This window comes from Vicia villosa, unplaced genomic scaffold (assembly GCF_029867415.1).
Source record: "Vicia villosa cultivar HV-30 ecotype Madison, WI unplaced genomic scaffold, Vvil1.0 ctg.000643F_1_1, whole genome shotgun sequence".
Taxonomy (NCBI): Eukaryota; Viridiplantae; Streptophyta; class Magnoliopsida; order Fabales; family Fabaceae; genus Vicia; species Vicia villosa.
Window position 1 is genome coordinate 709,984 of NW_026705287.1, and position 15,789 is coordinate 725,772.

A 15,789-nucleotide genomic window follows, 5' to 3' on the forward strand; every position below is an offset into this window, starting at 1 on the left:
GAAAATCAATCCTGTAATGGTGTGTTAGAAGGAACACTAACACCCTGTCACCATGAGACATGTCATTCCTTACTTGCATTCTAGGATGAAGGTTAGACAGGGAGAATTTGAACCATATTTTAGGATAGTGAAGGAGATGTTCAGGGTTGTTTGGTTCAAAGGGAACAGAATCATCAAACAGAGTTTTGAACTAGTTTACCAATCTTAGGTTAGATTGGAACTCTTCAGTGGAGACTCCAGATGAGAGACAGCCTGTGGCTTTGACAATGGATGGGATGGTAACAAAAATGGGGAGTTTGAAGATTTCATAAAAGATAGTGTTACCATCATCACTGATCTTGGAAAATTTCCATAATTCTTTTACTAAAATAGGGTAAATAGGACCTCGGAGCATGGTGAAGTAGTTTGCCCAGTACTAGATTTGGGAACTCCGTATTAATTCCCTTGCATCCTCCAAAAGAAACGCAAGATTTGGGTCCTTCTCAGAGATGATATTCAGATAGTTTTCATCTCCATGGTAGGTCATGGCAGACATATTCTGAAAAGGATGTGGATGATTTGGAAGAGAGATGAAAAGATATTTGATTTTGTTAGATGAAAGTGTTTGAGGGTTGATATAGCTCTAATGTTAGTATATGTAGAGGATAATGAAGAGATGTCAGTTATACTATGACAGGATACTAATGCACTCTTAAGAGACTAGTCTTTTCTCATAACTTTGGTGAGCATGCAAGAGTAGACAAGAGATACTGACATATGTCAGAGTTTAGAGACATATTTTAGTTTGAGTCAGATATTTTCAAGAAATGGTTGTTTAGCATATAAATACGAAATGAATGTAGTAATTAAAGTAAGCTCAGAGATACAACACATGCATGGTGAATATGATAGATAATGGAGTAGGTGACAGGTAATGCTAAACATGCAAGAGATATTTATGTACATTATTAATAAAATTATTTTAAAGTCAGCAGAATTATAAAAGATAGAGTTTTAGAAATATCTGACCGTATTGGATGATAAACCTTTCTTCTTGTCTTTCATGAGAGAGTGAGAGAGAGCATCTTCTTGAGCAGAAGTTCTGTCTGTTTCTGCTTTAGTCTTGTTCTATTGTGTCTCCATTCTTTTGATCTAATATTGATGAGTTAGCTTTGGTTTAGACCAACTAACTTGCTTCCGCCACACTTGTTGGTCTTTGGATATTTCTATTAAGAACATATTCTTCTTTCTAATGTCTTGAGCTTGTTATGAAATTTTGATGTTGATCCACAAAACTCCTTTAGATATGAAGATGATGTTCTTAGAGTATTGAGATCTTTGCCTTGACGTTGATTTTATACTCAATGTGGTTTTTCTCCTTCTGGATCTCTCTACACGGTTAAGTGTTTGATCCTGAGATCAATAACAGAGCCATTCTCTGATACCAATTGAAGGTGAAGAAAAACACAAGAAATGGGGGATTGAATTGTGTTCTTTATCAAATTAAAATTTCCTTTCTCTAAGCTCTTTTCTTTCTCTTAGTATCTCATCTTCTGGATATGCTTTAATGTTGCGGAAGCATGCTTAGAATGGAGTTGCATAACCAATGAGATATTCAATTTAACTTATTTATATCATCAGAACTTCTGACTTGTCTCAGTACAGTTCTGAAGATATTCTGCGTGAATGTTCTGAGTTAAATGAATTATGCAGAAAGTAAAAGACACCTTCATTTTTATCCTGGTTCACCTTCTGAATAAGGCTACCTCCAGTCCACCCTCCTCAGGTGATTTGCCTCTCAACAAAGGACTTAGTCCACTATAACCCAACTGGATTACACCTGCACGATCATCTGTCGTGACTAACAACCTGCACAGCCAACTGCTGTGACTAACCCTGCACAAGCTACTCGCGAGTGACTAAACCCTAGATGACTGAACCATTCAGTGATCCCATCTGGATATAACGTTCATCAATCTAGTATCCCTGCACAAGCCAACTGCTCATGCCTAACTGCAATGGACTGTTTAGTGATCTGATCCACAGTGTAATACAGTGGGAGAACTGACTTTTTGAAATGTGCGGATAGCAAGAGTCGCCACCGACTTTTATTTTATCCAATTGGGAAAGGAAAAAAGAACACGAAAAGACCTTTTAAAAAGATTTTGAGTTCGGGGAGTAAGTTATACAAAGGGAAGGTGTAAGCACCCTTTGTATCCATGGTTATCCATGGGCTCTTAATTGCTTAGCTCACTTTTATTTTCAAAATGTTTGAAGTGTATGAAAAATGTTTGAATAAGAACTTTAGCTTGTAAATAAGCGTAGTCTTTTTGAAAAGATTCTTTGAAAAGAAGTGGGAAAAGATTTTGAATTTTGAATTTGAATTTGAATAGAGCAAGCAACCAGGAGCACCTACCCTAAGTTAGAAAAATTGTTCTTTTAGCTTTTCAGTTTGAAAGGGCTATCCATACCATATGAGGGTAGGAAGTCCTTTCATTGGATGTAAATGGTCATCGAGGAAGTATCGTTCGCCATAAAAATGTCCCTACCATATAGAGGGTAGGTAGTCTTTAGGGAAGAATAGTCATTTAGGCAACAGGCGAGGATACCTTAGCAATGGGACACTCATCTTTATTTCCGAGGCAGCATCGAGGGACAAGATCATTTATGTTAAGGCAACTTCGAAGGGACATATGATCTTATGATGATTTATGAACTAAGGGAAACATTTTCTTTAGGTATCCTCGGAATGGAGGGACTTGACTATTTTAGAATCGTAATTAAAAGGCAACAGGCAGCATAAGAAGGGTTACCCTAAAGGTGTGTGTGTGGCACAATCATGTGGTTCAATTCGAATAGTTATCTTGTAATTAGTGAGATATGTTAATTAACAGGATTGCACTCCCTAGATTACTAACCACATCAATTAATATCATACAGAAATTAAAGGCAGAGAATATAAGTTCCTACGCTATTACAATAAACACCTATGGGCAGAAAAATAAAGGCGGAAAATAAAAGGTCCTAATTACTATTACATAAAAAAAAGCCTTGCGACCTATACATAACTTCTAGAATTTTAAATGACAGAAATTAAATAATTAAATAAATGGCATATTTAAATAAAGTCAAAATTTAAATGATAGAGATTAATAAACAAAATCAAAACACGCATGTGACAATCATGGAATGGAGGTGAGAAGAGAAATCGCGAATAAAATATGAATTCAGAAAAAAACAGGGTTAAAAGCCTTATGGCTAAAAACTTAAGGGTAAAACCTAAGCCTACAGTTTGATAGACAACCCTGACATTGTTGATATGATTCTGATTAAAGGCTAAACCTGACTATGATTAAAATTTAAACCTAAAATTAATTTTATTAAAAAAACCTAAAATTAATTAAAATTACTCTAATTAAATAAAAGAAATTAATAGTATAATTAACCTAAATTGACTAAATTAAATTAATTAACTAAATTAGATTAAAGGAGAAACCTAATCCTAATTTTCTAATGATTAAATTAATTAACCTAAAATAATTAACTAAGTGTATGATGACCTATATGCTAATCATGAATTAAAATAGTTAGTTAAAAAACAAAAATTAAAGAGAAGAAATAAGAAAAAGAAAAGAAAAAAAACAAAGGAAGAAAAAAGAACCTGGGAGGGCGTTGGATATGGTGTGGAAGTGCTCTGAGCGTCTACGGTGGACTGGCGTCTAGGTGCCCTTGGATCTGGCTCAGGTGAGATCGTGTGGTTGGTGATTAAGGGCCCAGCGTGTGCGCACATGCCTTGAACGCGTCTGATCCAAGTCAAGTGGGCCCGCTGCCTTCACGTCTGAACCAATGGAATGGGGGGAGAGAGAACTCGGTTGTTGACCAACGAATGGAAACACGCCACGCGTGGAAGAGGGACCAAGACCTTTGACCACCGAACCATCGTCAGCCACGCGTGTGGGTCAGCTGGTCCACGCCCACATCATCGTCTTCTACCTTCTTTCATGCGGATTCAGCCGCAGCTTTTGCTGTGCTTTTACCTGCGGAAATTACAGGATATTTCTGCATGAATTCAAACTCAAAAGGAACACGTAAAATAAAATCCAGGAGTACCCATATCCACTTAATGGCATGCTACGAACTCATTAGGACCGTCGTTTATGACTAAAACAGCTTGTAAGTATGAAAACGATGGTGAGCTTCACCTGTGCCCTAACAATGGTGATTAAGTCTTTCGTAAGGATTTTCAAGTAGAAGCAATGGGAGTACAGAAGAGATTAGTGGCTGCTGCCCCTGGTTCCCCTGGATACCTTCTGGAGGATGATAATGGTATATACTACCATCCTCTCAGAAACTGTGTTCCTGCTGAGGAGAAGCCTTTTGTGGACGAATTGGAAGAAGCAAGATTGGCTGCTGCATTGGAAGCTAATCCTTGCAGGGAAATTGTGGTCTGGAGACCTCAATATCCAGTTCTGCTCGGGGATTTCAAGACCCTCTTTGACTTTCTGAGGGAAAACCCTTCTAAGGAAGACCCAAGCTTGGTCATTCCAGAAGTTGTTGACCCACCAGAAGTTGAAGGTCCTTCTGCCCCCAGGAATCTAGCTGCCATTCTTCAGGCACTTGAGAATGGAGATTCCGAGATTCCGGCTGCAGATTATGGAGATGCTTCTATGCAAGAAGCTGATGCAGAAGATCATGTTGCTGAATCAGTTCCTGTTGAGGAAATCCCTGCAAATGATCTCTCAATGGAAGCTACAGATCACAATGCCATCCCTTTGGATAGACGCTGTGAAGCCTCTTCTGATGAACCTTCCCGTCTTGCAAGGACTCTGGAAGATATTCAGAAGAAACAGGATGAGCAAAGCTCAGTCAATGCTGAGTTTAGAGCTTTCATGGAGAGGCAAGATGGATACAACAATGGGGTTCAAGAGATGTTGGCCAAGATCTTGTCAAGGCTAGGGTCATCTTAGATTGAGTCTTAGTTGTTTTGTTTTTTGCCTTTGCTGCATCCGTTTTGTGCATCTTTTCTTCCTTCTCTTCGTGTATTTCTGTACTTGTCTGTTTGAACTTCAATGAAAATTATCTTTTTCTTCCATGTTTTTCTTTTTGTTTTTCATCTAAATCTTTTATGTTTTTGATGTTATGACAAAAAGGGGGAGAAATATGTGATAAATGATTTGATTTAATCAGCTGCTTTACTAACAGAACTTGCAAAGTTCTATGCTTTAAGTTGTGTTGTTGCAGGAATTGAATATTCTCTTTGCAAGATCAACATAAGAAGCAACAAGATGAATCAAGTTCTTGGATTCTTGAAGCAAGCTGAGTGCTATGAAGCTTCAGAATCAGAAGCAAGAAGGAAGAATGTTCAGATATTCAAATGATAGAATATGATCTGAAACATTATGTTTATGTGTTCTGACACATACCATATGGCTCTGATACATATTATATGTTCTAAAACATATTCTATGTTCTGACTCTTTCATGCTGACTTTTGTCGTTTAGTTTTGTTCTGTAACATTTCAGGATGTAGAGATGCTCTGGTACATTCAACAATGTTCTGATACAATATAGCATGAAGTGATGTAAGAAGAAATTCAAGCTCTAAAGCTGTCCCAATGGAAGCAAGAATCAGAAGCTGTGAATGTTCTGAAGATCAAAGAAATTCAAGTTCTGAAGCTGTCCGATGGAAGCAGAAGTCAGAAGCTGTGAATGTTCTGAAGATCAAAGAAATTCAAGTTCTGAAGCTGTCCGATGGAAGCAGAAGTCAGAAGCTGTGAATGTTCTGTGGATCTAAAGAAATTCAATGTTCTGAAGCTGTCCTATGGAAGCAGAAATCAGAAGTCATGAATGTTCTGAAGATCAAGCACTGTGAACGTCTCTACTGAAATACTCAGGGAAGTTTTTATTTATAAAATTCTTCTAGTATTAATTTCAGGGGGAGATTGTTAATCTCAGGGGGAGACATATTCACATGCTTATGTTATAGCTGTGTAATTTGTCTTTAGCTGTCTGCTCTTTCTGATCGCAAATTCATATCATTTATATATGTTTTTGTCATCATCAAAAAGGGGGAGATTGTTAGAACAAGATTTGTTCTGATCAATATTCTTAGTTTTGATGATAACAAGGATATGAATTTTGTGTGAGATAATGTGGTACTCTAATACATTGCAATTTCCCTTTCAGGAAATATATAAAGAGTATGCACAAATCAGCGCTCAGAAGCTTTGTCTCAGAAGGTTCAACATGCAACATCAGAACATGGTCTGGCAAGACATCAGAAGATGGTCAAGACAGAATCAGAACATGGGTCTATGGAAGCATCAGAAGAACTTGAGATCAGAAGCAGAAGCACTGAAGTTCTCATGGTATCACGCTCAGAAGCACTTCAAGGTAAGAAGACAAGAAGATGCTTTGCACCAAGCTGTTTGACTCTGATGATATTCAAACGTTGTATACACAAACATCAGATCAGAAGAAAGTACAGGTGGCAGGCTACGCTGACTGACAAAAGGAACGTTGGAAGCTATTAAAGGCAACGTCAGTAGACACAGCGTGAACAAGGCTCGAGGTAGTTGACAAAAGCGTGAAACATTAAATGCAATGTTGTACGGAACACGCAAAGCATTAAATGCTCCCAACGGTCATCTTCTCAAGTGCCTATAAGTATGAAGTTCTGATGAGAAGCAAGGTTACCAATTCTACACCTATTCTGTGAATATTAACTTGCTGAAACGCTGTTCAACTCAAAGCTCAGAAACTTCATCTTCATCAAAGCTCACTACATTGCTGTTGTAATATATTAGTGAGATTAAGCTTAAACGTTAAGAGAAATATCACTGTTGTGATTATAGCTTTTCAGAAGCATTTGTAATACTCTTAGAATTGATTACATTAATTTGTAAGTAACTAGAGTGATCAAGTGTTGATCAGGATACTCTATGAAGTCTTAGCTTGTGTCTAAGCAGTTGTAATTAGAGTGATCACGTGGTGGTCAGGATACTCTAAGAAAGTCTTAGCTTGTGTCTAAGTATTTGTTCCTAGAGTGATCAGGTTGTGATCAGGATACTCTAGAAGACTTAGTCGTGGGCTAAGTGGAAAACCATTGTAATCTGTTACGATTAGTGGATTAAATCCTCAGGTGAGGTAAATCACTCCGTGGGGGTGGACTGGAGTAGTTTAGTTAACAACGAACCAGGATAAAAATAACTGTGCAAATTGTTTTTATCGTTCAAGTTTTTAGACTACACTTATTCAAACCCCCTCCCCTTTCTAAGTGTTTTCCTATCCTTCACTATCTTTGGAAGATATCCAAAATTAAGTGTCAGAACTAAATCTCTGTCTTGAATGAGTGTCAGAATTAAATCTTTAACTTGATTATCTCTGCACTATATCTAGAAGATAATGTTCATTTGATTTGTAGGAATAGACTGAAAAAGCAACATTAGTTTTATGCAATGTCGTGATGCATGTATTGTAATGTTTATTTTTTTGAAATGAATGAGAGTGTTATGCATATGCCACAAGGCATATGTATGTTATGTGTGTGCCATGAGGTGTATGATGTATGAATGCAAAATGTTGTTAATGATGATAATAGATTGTAGTAGCGTCTGGCGGAGAAAATAAATCCCTGTATGTTGTGGAGAATACAGAGTACAGGTCTTCCTTTTTAGTAGGAACTCCCGCTTCATGCTCGAGGATGCTCTGCTGGGGATTTTTGGCTTCTGCTTGGGGATGAGAGCCATTTGAATGATTGATCTTGATGTACCCTGACTGGGGATAAGAGAGATGAATAACCTTGTTTGGAGAAGAGAAAAGTGTTGGGGAACCGGCAATGTCGAAGATGTAAACTCCGTTGAGGAACTAAGTCCTTGTTGGGACAAGAACGTTTGAATATATCTTCTTGAGGATTACTCTGTGAGGATATGATCTTGTGAAGTCGACTCTGTGGGAAGGCATGGATGCCTTGAACATTGCCCCCAGTATTTATAGTAACTGCCATTCCTGGACTTGTATTGATTGGGACACACCAATGAGTATTGATGGAATTGTCAAATAGGCCTTGCATAGCTTTGCCCCAGCTATTAGGGAATTTGAAGATATTCGCCTCGTGAGGACCTTATGAGATGTGTACTATGGGTGACATGCCCCTAGTACATAGTATGATGCCCCTGGCTGATTTGGAAGTAGCTTCCGACCCACTTGGACGCATGCCTCTGATTGATTGGTATTCTTGAGAGATTCTTGGAATCTTGACCTGATTGCCCCAAATTGATTGGACAAAGCATGTCGTACCCCTTGTATACATTGGAGACATTGCTTCTGAAATGATTTCGTCTGTCGAGATAACTTTTGGTCATTAGTTGTACCCTGTACAAATTCTTCCTGATGCTAACATTTGAAATTATGTAGCAAAATATGTTTAATAATAAATTACAATGCATATGTCTGTCTTGTTTTTTTTAAAACATTAAAACATGAGATGTAAAAGCGTGATGTTTATAAAAACATGATGTTTGTAAAAATTAAATATCAACTCAGCATTTGTGGTAAACCTTAAGGAGTCAGGATACCTTTTGGTGACATTACTCTTTCGAACTAACCATGCTTCATTTAGGACTTTCAAGGGTTGTAACATGGCTTGGTTCACTGATCGCGACTTTACGTGTCTATAAATCTAATAACTGCAAGTGCACAGTCGTGTCGTGTAGTTTTAAAAGATATCGAATCCATAGGGACTATGAATCGATCTACCGTTATCTAAGGTTACTATGTAAAGCTAAGGCTACTAATATTTTGATTGTTTCTAAAGGGAAAGTAATTGTGAATTCTAAGAAATATAATAATAAACGGATATTAGTATGTATTTCGTTTAACTTAGGCGATTCGAAGGTCCATTGGCTATTGTATTCATTCGATTAAAGATCTTTATTAATTCTGTTGATTAAAAGTCCTCCTCTCAAACTCTCGCTCTATTGATTTAGACTACTATCCTAACTCGTAATGTACGCTCTCGCCATCCCATTAGATTTAGAAAAGCTTTTTGAAAATAACATAGTTAATAAAATGCTTGCTTTATGAAGTCGTTATCTACTTAAATCCCCTAGTCTCAAACTCTCGCTCTGTTGACTCGGTTCATGCTAGTATTCCCTAACGTACGCTTTCGCCATCCCGTGTCGGGTTTAAAAACACTTTTTGAAAGTAAATAATGTCTAATTAGTTTTAATACGCTTTCTCCATCCTTAAAACTAATGTCCTATGTCTACTATCCAGTTAAGAATCTCAAACTTTCGCTCTATTGATTTTAACCTTAGTCGGCCTTAAAACCCCAAACTCTCGCTCTAATGATTTTAAGACTTTATTAATTAAATTAGACATAAAACCAAAAACAAGTGATATTTAATAAAACATAATTAAGCCAATTTATTTCGGATCCCACAGTTAACTTACTTTACATACTGATATCTTAATTAATTAGCCAGACATATTGATACGGTTAAACATGCATAAATTTGTTCGGTTTATAATGAAAGGCATATTAAAAGGCATACAATATATCATGCAATTAAATAATATAAAGGCAATAAATAAATAACCTGAATAAAATAAATCTGAAATAAATCTGGATCTTGGAGTACTCGAACTTCCGCCACAGATCCGCTGGATCGTTCTTCAGAAATTATTAGGCATAAAATTTAAAGGCAAGGAAAATAAAACTAAATCTAACGTAAGGTTAGATCTATAAAAGGTTCACAACAATTTCCGGTGTAGAAATTGTTATGAGAAAAAGAAAGCAAATGATTAAAATGCGGAGAGAAATAAAATGCTGGAGAAATGAATTCGGCAGCACTTCGTTAGCAAAATTTTGGACCTAGAGAACTGAAGTATCAGCCTCCTTTTATAGGTGAGGTTCTGCAGATATGTTCCTTGAAAATAGGGACTTCTTGACTTGGGACTCGGAGACGCACATCTCCACTTTTTGGGGAGACCAGGGCAGCAGACTTGAGATGTGCGTCTCAAGTGGAGGATTTTTAGGAGCAGTTGGAGACGGGCGTCTCCTTTTCGTGACGTGGCGTGGACGTTGATGTGGAGTGGGAGACGGACGTCTCCACTCTTTACTTGGTCTTCTTCAATGTGGGCAACGTGCAAGTGATCATGTCTAGCTCCTTCGTGGGCTGAACTTGCATCTTTGCATAATTGGATCTTCTTTTGCACCCCTTTATTACTTCAACACCTCTCTTTCATCTTTTAAGAATAAATAATAATGATTTTTGCTCCATTTCTTCTTCTTTTCACAAATAGTCTCAATATGAACTCAAAACCTGAAACATCGCAAATACTCGCATAGTATCATAATAAAACAATATAATTAAAAGAAAATGCTAACAATACTTATTGATTTTAAGCTAAATATATGATATAAAATCGTGTTATCATTCACGGTTTAAGAAACAAAAGATAATGTCTCAAAGTATATTTGTACCCATCCCAATCTTCGTGATGTACTCGTGTAATGTGTATACTATTGTACTATGTTTCAATACATGTATTAACCGTCTGAAGGGGATAATTATAGACTTATCTTGTTTGGATTGTTACATATTGAATATTTAAAATCATAGTATTTAAGTCAAAAAAAATTAAATGACGTGGAATAAATTCATAATTTTCATTTCAAGGTAGATAACTAGCTGAATATTTTTAAATAATATTTGGATTAAAAAATCTTATTGAATGGAAAATAGAATAAACTGTGGCAAGATGATAAATTTGAAAAAAAATAATATATAAAATTTACAATATTTAATAAAGGCCTATCAAGTGACTAGTTTAATTTAGTATGTACCTTTCATATAATAAACATCGTGTTACCGTCCTGTTATGAATTAATTTTCAAAAAAATTTAGAGCATTCAACTTGTGTGGTCTATGTTTTATTTATATTCCACTAGTGCAGTCTATATTTTTCGTTCCCCTAATATTCTCTTCAAAGTAACTTTAATTAAAATAATATGTACATATTAGTTCACAAAATAATAATTACTTGGTAAATTTTATTCACTATGGGACAAGCCTTAGTGATTTATTCAAAACATAATTGTGACACATAAATATACGCACTATAAAGTTATATATATATATATATATATATATATATATATATATATATATATATATATAATTAAAAGTAATAATTACCATCTCCAATCTATTTATCTCTCTTTTATTTGAATATAGTTTATTCTCTCTCTCACTCTCCTTAATTCAGAAATCACAAAATACATTAAAAGATAAGTTGTCGAGTGAATGATAACTTAATGTTAAATATGGTGGTGGTGTAAATTAGGACTCTCTAGTCTCAATCATGCAATGAAATGATTATTCAAAGGTTGAAAGGAATTCGGGTAGTTTGGATTATGACCTCTTAGACTTAATTTTGCAGTGAGATGGACACTCGTTGGATGTAAGGAATTGTCGTGGTGTGGATTAGGACCTCCTGGACTCAATCTTGCAATTCCATGAACATTTCTAGTTTTCAAGAAATCATGGTGGTGTGAATTTGGACCTCCTGGACTCAATCTTTCAATGCGATGAACATTCCCCGTTTGTAAGGAAACATGGTGGTGTGGATCTGGACCTTCGGGACTCAATCTTGCAATGTGATGAACATTACTCGTTTGTAAGGAAAGATGGTGACGTGGATCGGGACCTCCTGGACTCAATTTTGCAATGTGATCGACACTCGTTGGATTTAAGGAATTGTCATGGTGTGGATTAGGACCTCCTGGACTCAATCTTGCAATTTCATGAACATTTCTAGTTTGCAAGAAATCATGGTGGTGTGAATCTGGACCTCCTGGACTCAATCTTTCAATGTGATGAACATTCCCCGTTGGTAAGGAAACATGGTGGTGTGGATCTGGACCTTCTGGACTCAATCTTGCAATGTGATGAACATTCCTCGTTTGTAAGGAAAGATGGTGATGTGGATCGGGACCTCCTGGACTCAATTTTGCAATGTGATGATCACTTTTTGGCTGTAATGAATTGTCATGGTGTGGATTAGGTCCTTCTGGACTCAATCTTGCAATGCGATGAACACTCCTCGTTTGTAAGGAAACTTGGTGATCAATATGATCCTTAATACCAATAAAGCGATGAGTTGCTTTGGAATTTCCCATCAACAATGCTAAAAGAGATACTTCGATAAGCATTATTGAAAAGAACATGTTTAGCAAATTTGCCATCGCTAAAATATTAAAGACTACAATGTTGATACACACAAACACACAAAATGTATTAGGAAAACATAATGAGAAAATATAAATTATATATATGAGCAACAGTTTTTTTGTTTGAACGGCATGCTAATTGCAAACATTAATTTGAATGTCTATAACAAGTAATTTTTACTCGACAGCTTAATTATTGTTTTGAAAATAAAACTATTACTTTAAAATAGAACTATTTGTTATGTATTTGGCAAAAAATTATTAAGTATGAGTAATAAATTACTTAATTTCTCAACAATCACACTATTGTTGGGAAAACCTTCTTATTCCAACAACAACAACTAGTTTTAGTGGTTGAAATTTGATTTGTTTTTTATTTATTATTTTACTATATTTAAGAAAGAGTTGTATCAACAACAAATTTTGTTGCTGGTAATAAAATAATTTTGGAAAAATCATAATATATATAGATTGATAAACGATATATAAAAAAATATTTTGAAATTTTCAATTTCAATCACCAGATGGGGCATTTCCTTATACTTTTGGAAAAATATATTACAATTAGTTAAATATAGTAAAATATATTAAAACTAACTCCTTTACTCTTTTTAATAAATATAGTTGTATATAAAATAAACTTACATCTTATGTTTGGTGAACTACATGGACTAATTTTTTTGGCACTAAGTGTAAAAGAAACTTTAAATTCTAAAACCTAATTAGTTAAGATGGATTCATCTATTCTAAACAATTTAAATTCAATTTAGTTGTAGAGTTCTCAAGTTGCTCCTTCTCATTAAAAAATCTAGTGAGTTGTAAACAACCCATTTCCCAAAATTACCTCTCGAAAGGTATAATCATCTTCTAATCCAAATGGCTTCTATCGTTAGCTCACTTTCTTAAAATAAATCTATGTAAGACTCCTCGAGTACATTTATTTCGAGAGATATATTCCTTTTCAAAGCTATCAACTCTTATGGTATATGTCTTTTTTATTTACCGCATTGGTAGTCCATGTATTTTGATCCCCTCATTCCTCTTAATATAAATTTTTATGACAAGCAAATATGGGATAGTTCATATAATAATAGATTACATGGAAAGTTATATTTACTACAAAGAGAATTGGTGATACTTTCAAACCGTAATTGTGACAAGTGAATATAAGAATTATCACTTTATATTTATTACTCAAAGTGTAATACCCTGAATAATATGCGTATAGAATGGTATTATTTGACATTTTATATCTGGTACTGAGTACAACCAAAAGTGTCTAGATGACATCCAATACATGTATGAAAAAAGATACAATCATAGTACATATACAACATAAATCATGGAATAAAATACTAGAATAGGCTAGACTGCAAAAAAAAAAAAATAGATAACAAGATCTTTAAATCCTTCATGTCATCTTTCCTTTTCATCAGTAATTCACCTAATTACCACAAATATTAAACATAGGGTGAGATATAACTATTTCAGTGCAGTTCTAACTACACCATATGTCTTCTTGGTCATGGTGCTCTCATGTTCTACTCTATTAATAATGTTTCTTTCTCAACCTTCCATATTCTACAATCATAAAAGAACGTGGATTGAGATCCAATTGATCTCATATGGTGTGTGAATATCAACACTCGGGTCAAACGACCCATGTCTACCTCTGGATATGGATAGTTACGTGGGACATCTTTCTTGGGCCACAACTCTTCACATAAGTTTGGACATAGATCACAAACTCCCTAGTACCCAAATAATGTATTTCTCCCACCAACACTTTTCACATAATTCCGGACAACGCTCAGAGACTACAACCTTCATATGGACCATACTCCCATTATTGGTAAAAAAATCTTAGGCATCCATAAAGAGCCTCGATATCCCCCAAAATTGTACATGGTTGGTTTCCATTGAAACCTAACATTCAAAACACATACCAACTAGGAGTATGGTTGTGTTTCCGAATAACTCAATACGATGGGATTTATATCACCCTAGGGTTTTCTCACCAAATGTATTATCTTTTTTTAACTTACTAAAAAATTATCAAAGCATCATCATGATTCATGATTTAACTATCTTAATCAGTTAGCCTATATAAATTTCAAATTAAATCCCGCTTACTTGCAGAGAGTAACCAGTTATAGGTCGGTTAAAACTTAAAAATTTCCTAGTTTTTCATGTTTTCTCAAATCTGAATCCATTTAAGTCATGTACTAACATAAAGTGAACACTAATAACATATCACACAGCAGATGCATCATAATTTCGCACGCATTCATAAAAATCAACAATCAATTCATGATTTGTAATCAAGAAAAGAAATAAATTCAACTTAGTATACCCCAACCTATCATGAATTTATCTTAAATAGTGAGTGGTATCTAGCTACACATCATTGCTACCCAAGTCACAAAAATATCATGTGATCTAACAAAACCTTTCGTGATAATGTTTGTGTAAAAAATTACCCGTTTGCACTCATGTCTATATTGAACACAGGGCATAGACCATGTCACCCTTGTCCAATTCAATATTGGGCCCTTAGACATTTATTCTATTACGCGGGATGAGAAAGTTCTATCTAGGTCACTCATGTCCCTTAACATGATTTGTGGAGTGCCCGTGAACTATCTTAACGGCCATCCAATTACGGTTAATATTTGATCAATAAAAAAAAATACTCGACTCCTACATCTATATATGGTTCGTAGTGGATTTAGGTCGAAGGGTTGTATACACCACTATCTCCATAAGAATAACTTATGACACTTTGCATAAATTTCTATGTAGAATTCTCTTAGCGGGTCAATCCAGTATAAATATTACTCCTAATATTCATACCTATGTGAAGACTTGATTACTCTTTATCCATAATCTATGAGATTTGATCGTCAGTCTATCCATACAATAGTCTCAATGATTTACTGTTTTCCCACTTCACAGTAAAGCACGACTAGAGATAATTTGAGAATACTGTCCTTATGTTTCATGGGATCTCATGATTATATCGCACTTAACATTTCATTAAACAGAATAGCTATTCTAAGGACTTTATTATTTTGGAAAAACAAACATAATAAAGAAATGTCTTTTATTATTAATATATGATTTGATACAAGTACAAAAACTATTGGCTTCTAGGGCTTATGCCGTCAATCTCCCACTAGCACTAGATCCCATCACGCATACACCTAATACCCATAGATCTAGTATGGCCATCATACTCTGATATTGCCTAAATATGCGACTTACTATATGTTTAAGTATGCGAAAATTTGTACTCGTGTAATATGTATACTATTGTACTATGTTTCAATACCCGTATTAACCGTCTGAAGGGGATAATTATAGACTTATCTTGTTTGGATTGTTACATATTGAATATTTAAAATCATAGTATTTAAGTCCAAAAAAATTAAATGACGTGGAATAAATTCATAAATTTCATTTCAAGGTAGATAACTAGCTGAATATTTTTAAATAATATTTGAATTAAAAAATCTTATTGACTGGAAAATAGAATAAAGTGTGGCAAGATGATAAATTTGAAAAAAATTAATATA

General features: G+C 35.0%; 1 protein-coding gene across 1 annotated transcript; it reads right to left on the minus strand.

The window, feature by feature from the left end:
- Positions 1–11,344: 11,344 nt before the first annotated feature.
- On the minus strand, positions 11,345–12,229 carry LOC131630089 (uncharacterized). The gene has a single exon (XM_058900885.1). It carries the CDS (start codon positions 12,227–12,229, stop codon positions 11,345–11,347), a length of 885 nt encoding a protein of 294 aa, XP_058756868.1.
- Between the last annotated feature and the right edge of the window lie 3,560 nt (positions 12,230–15,789).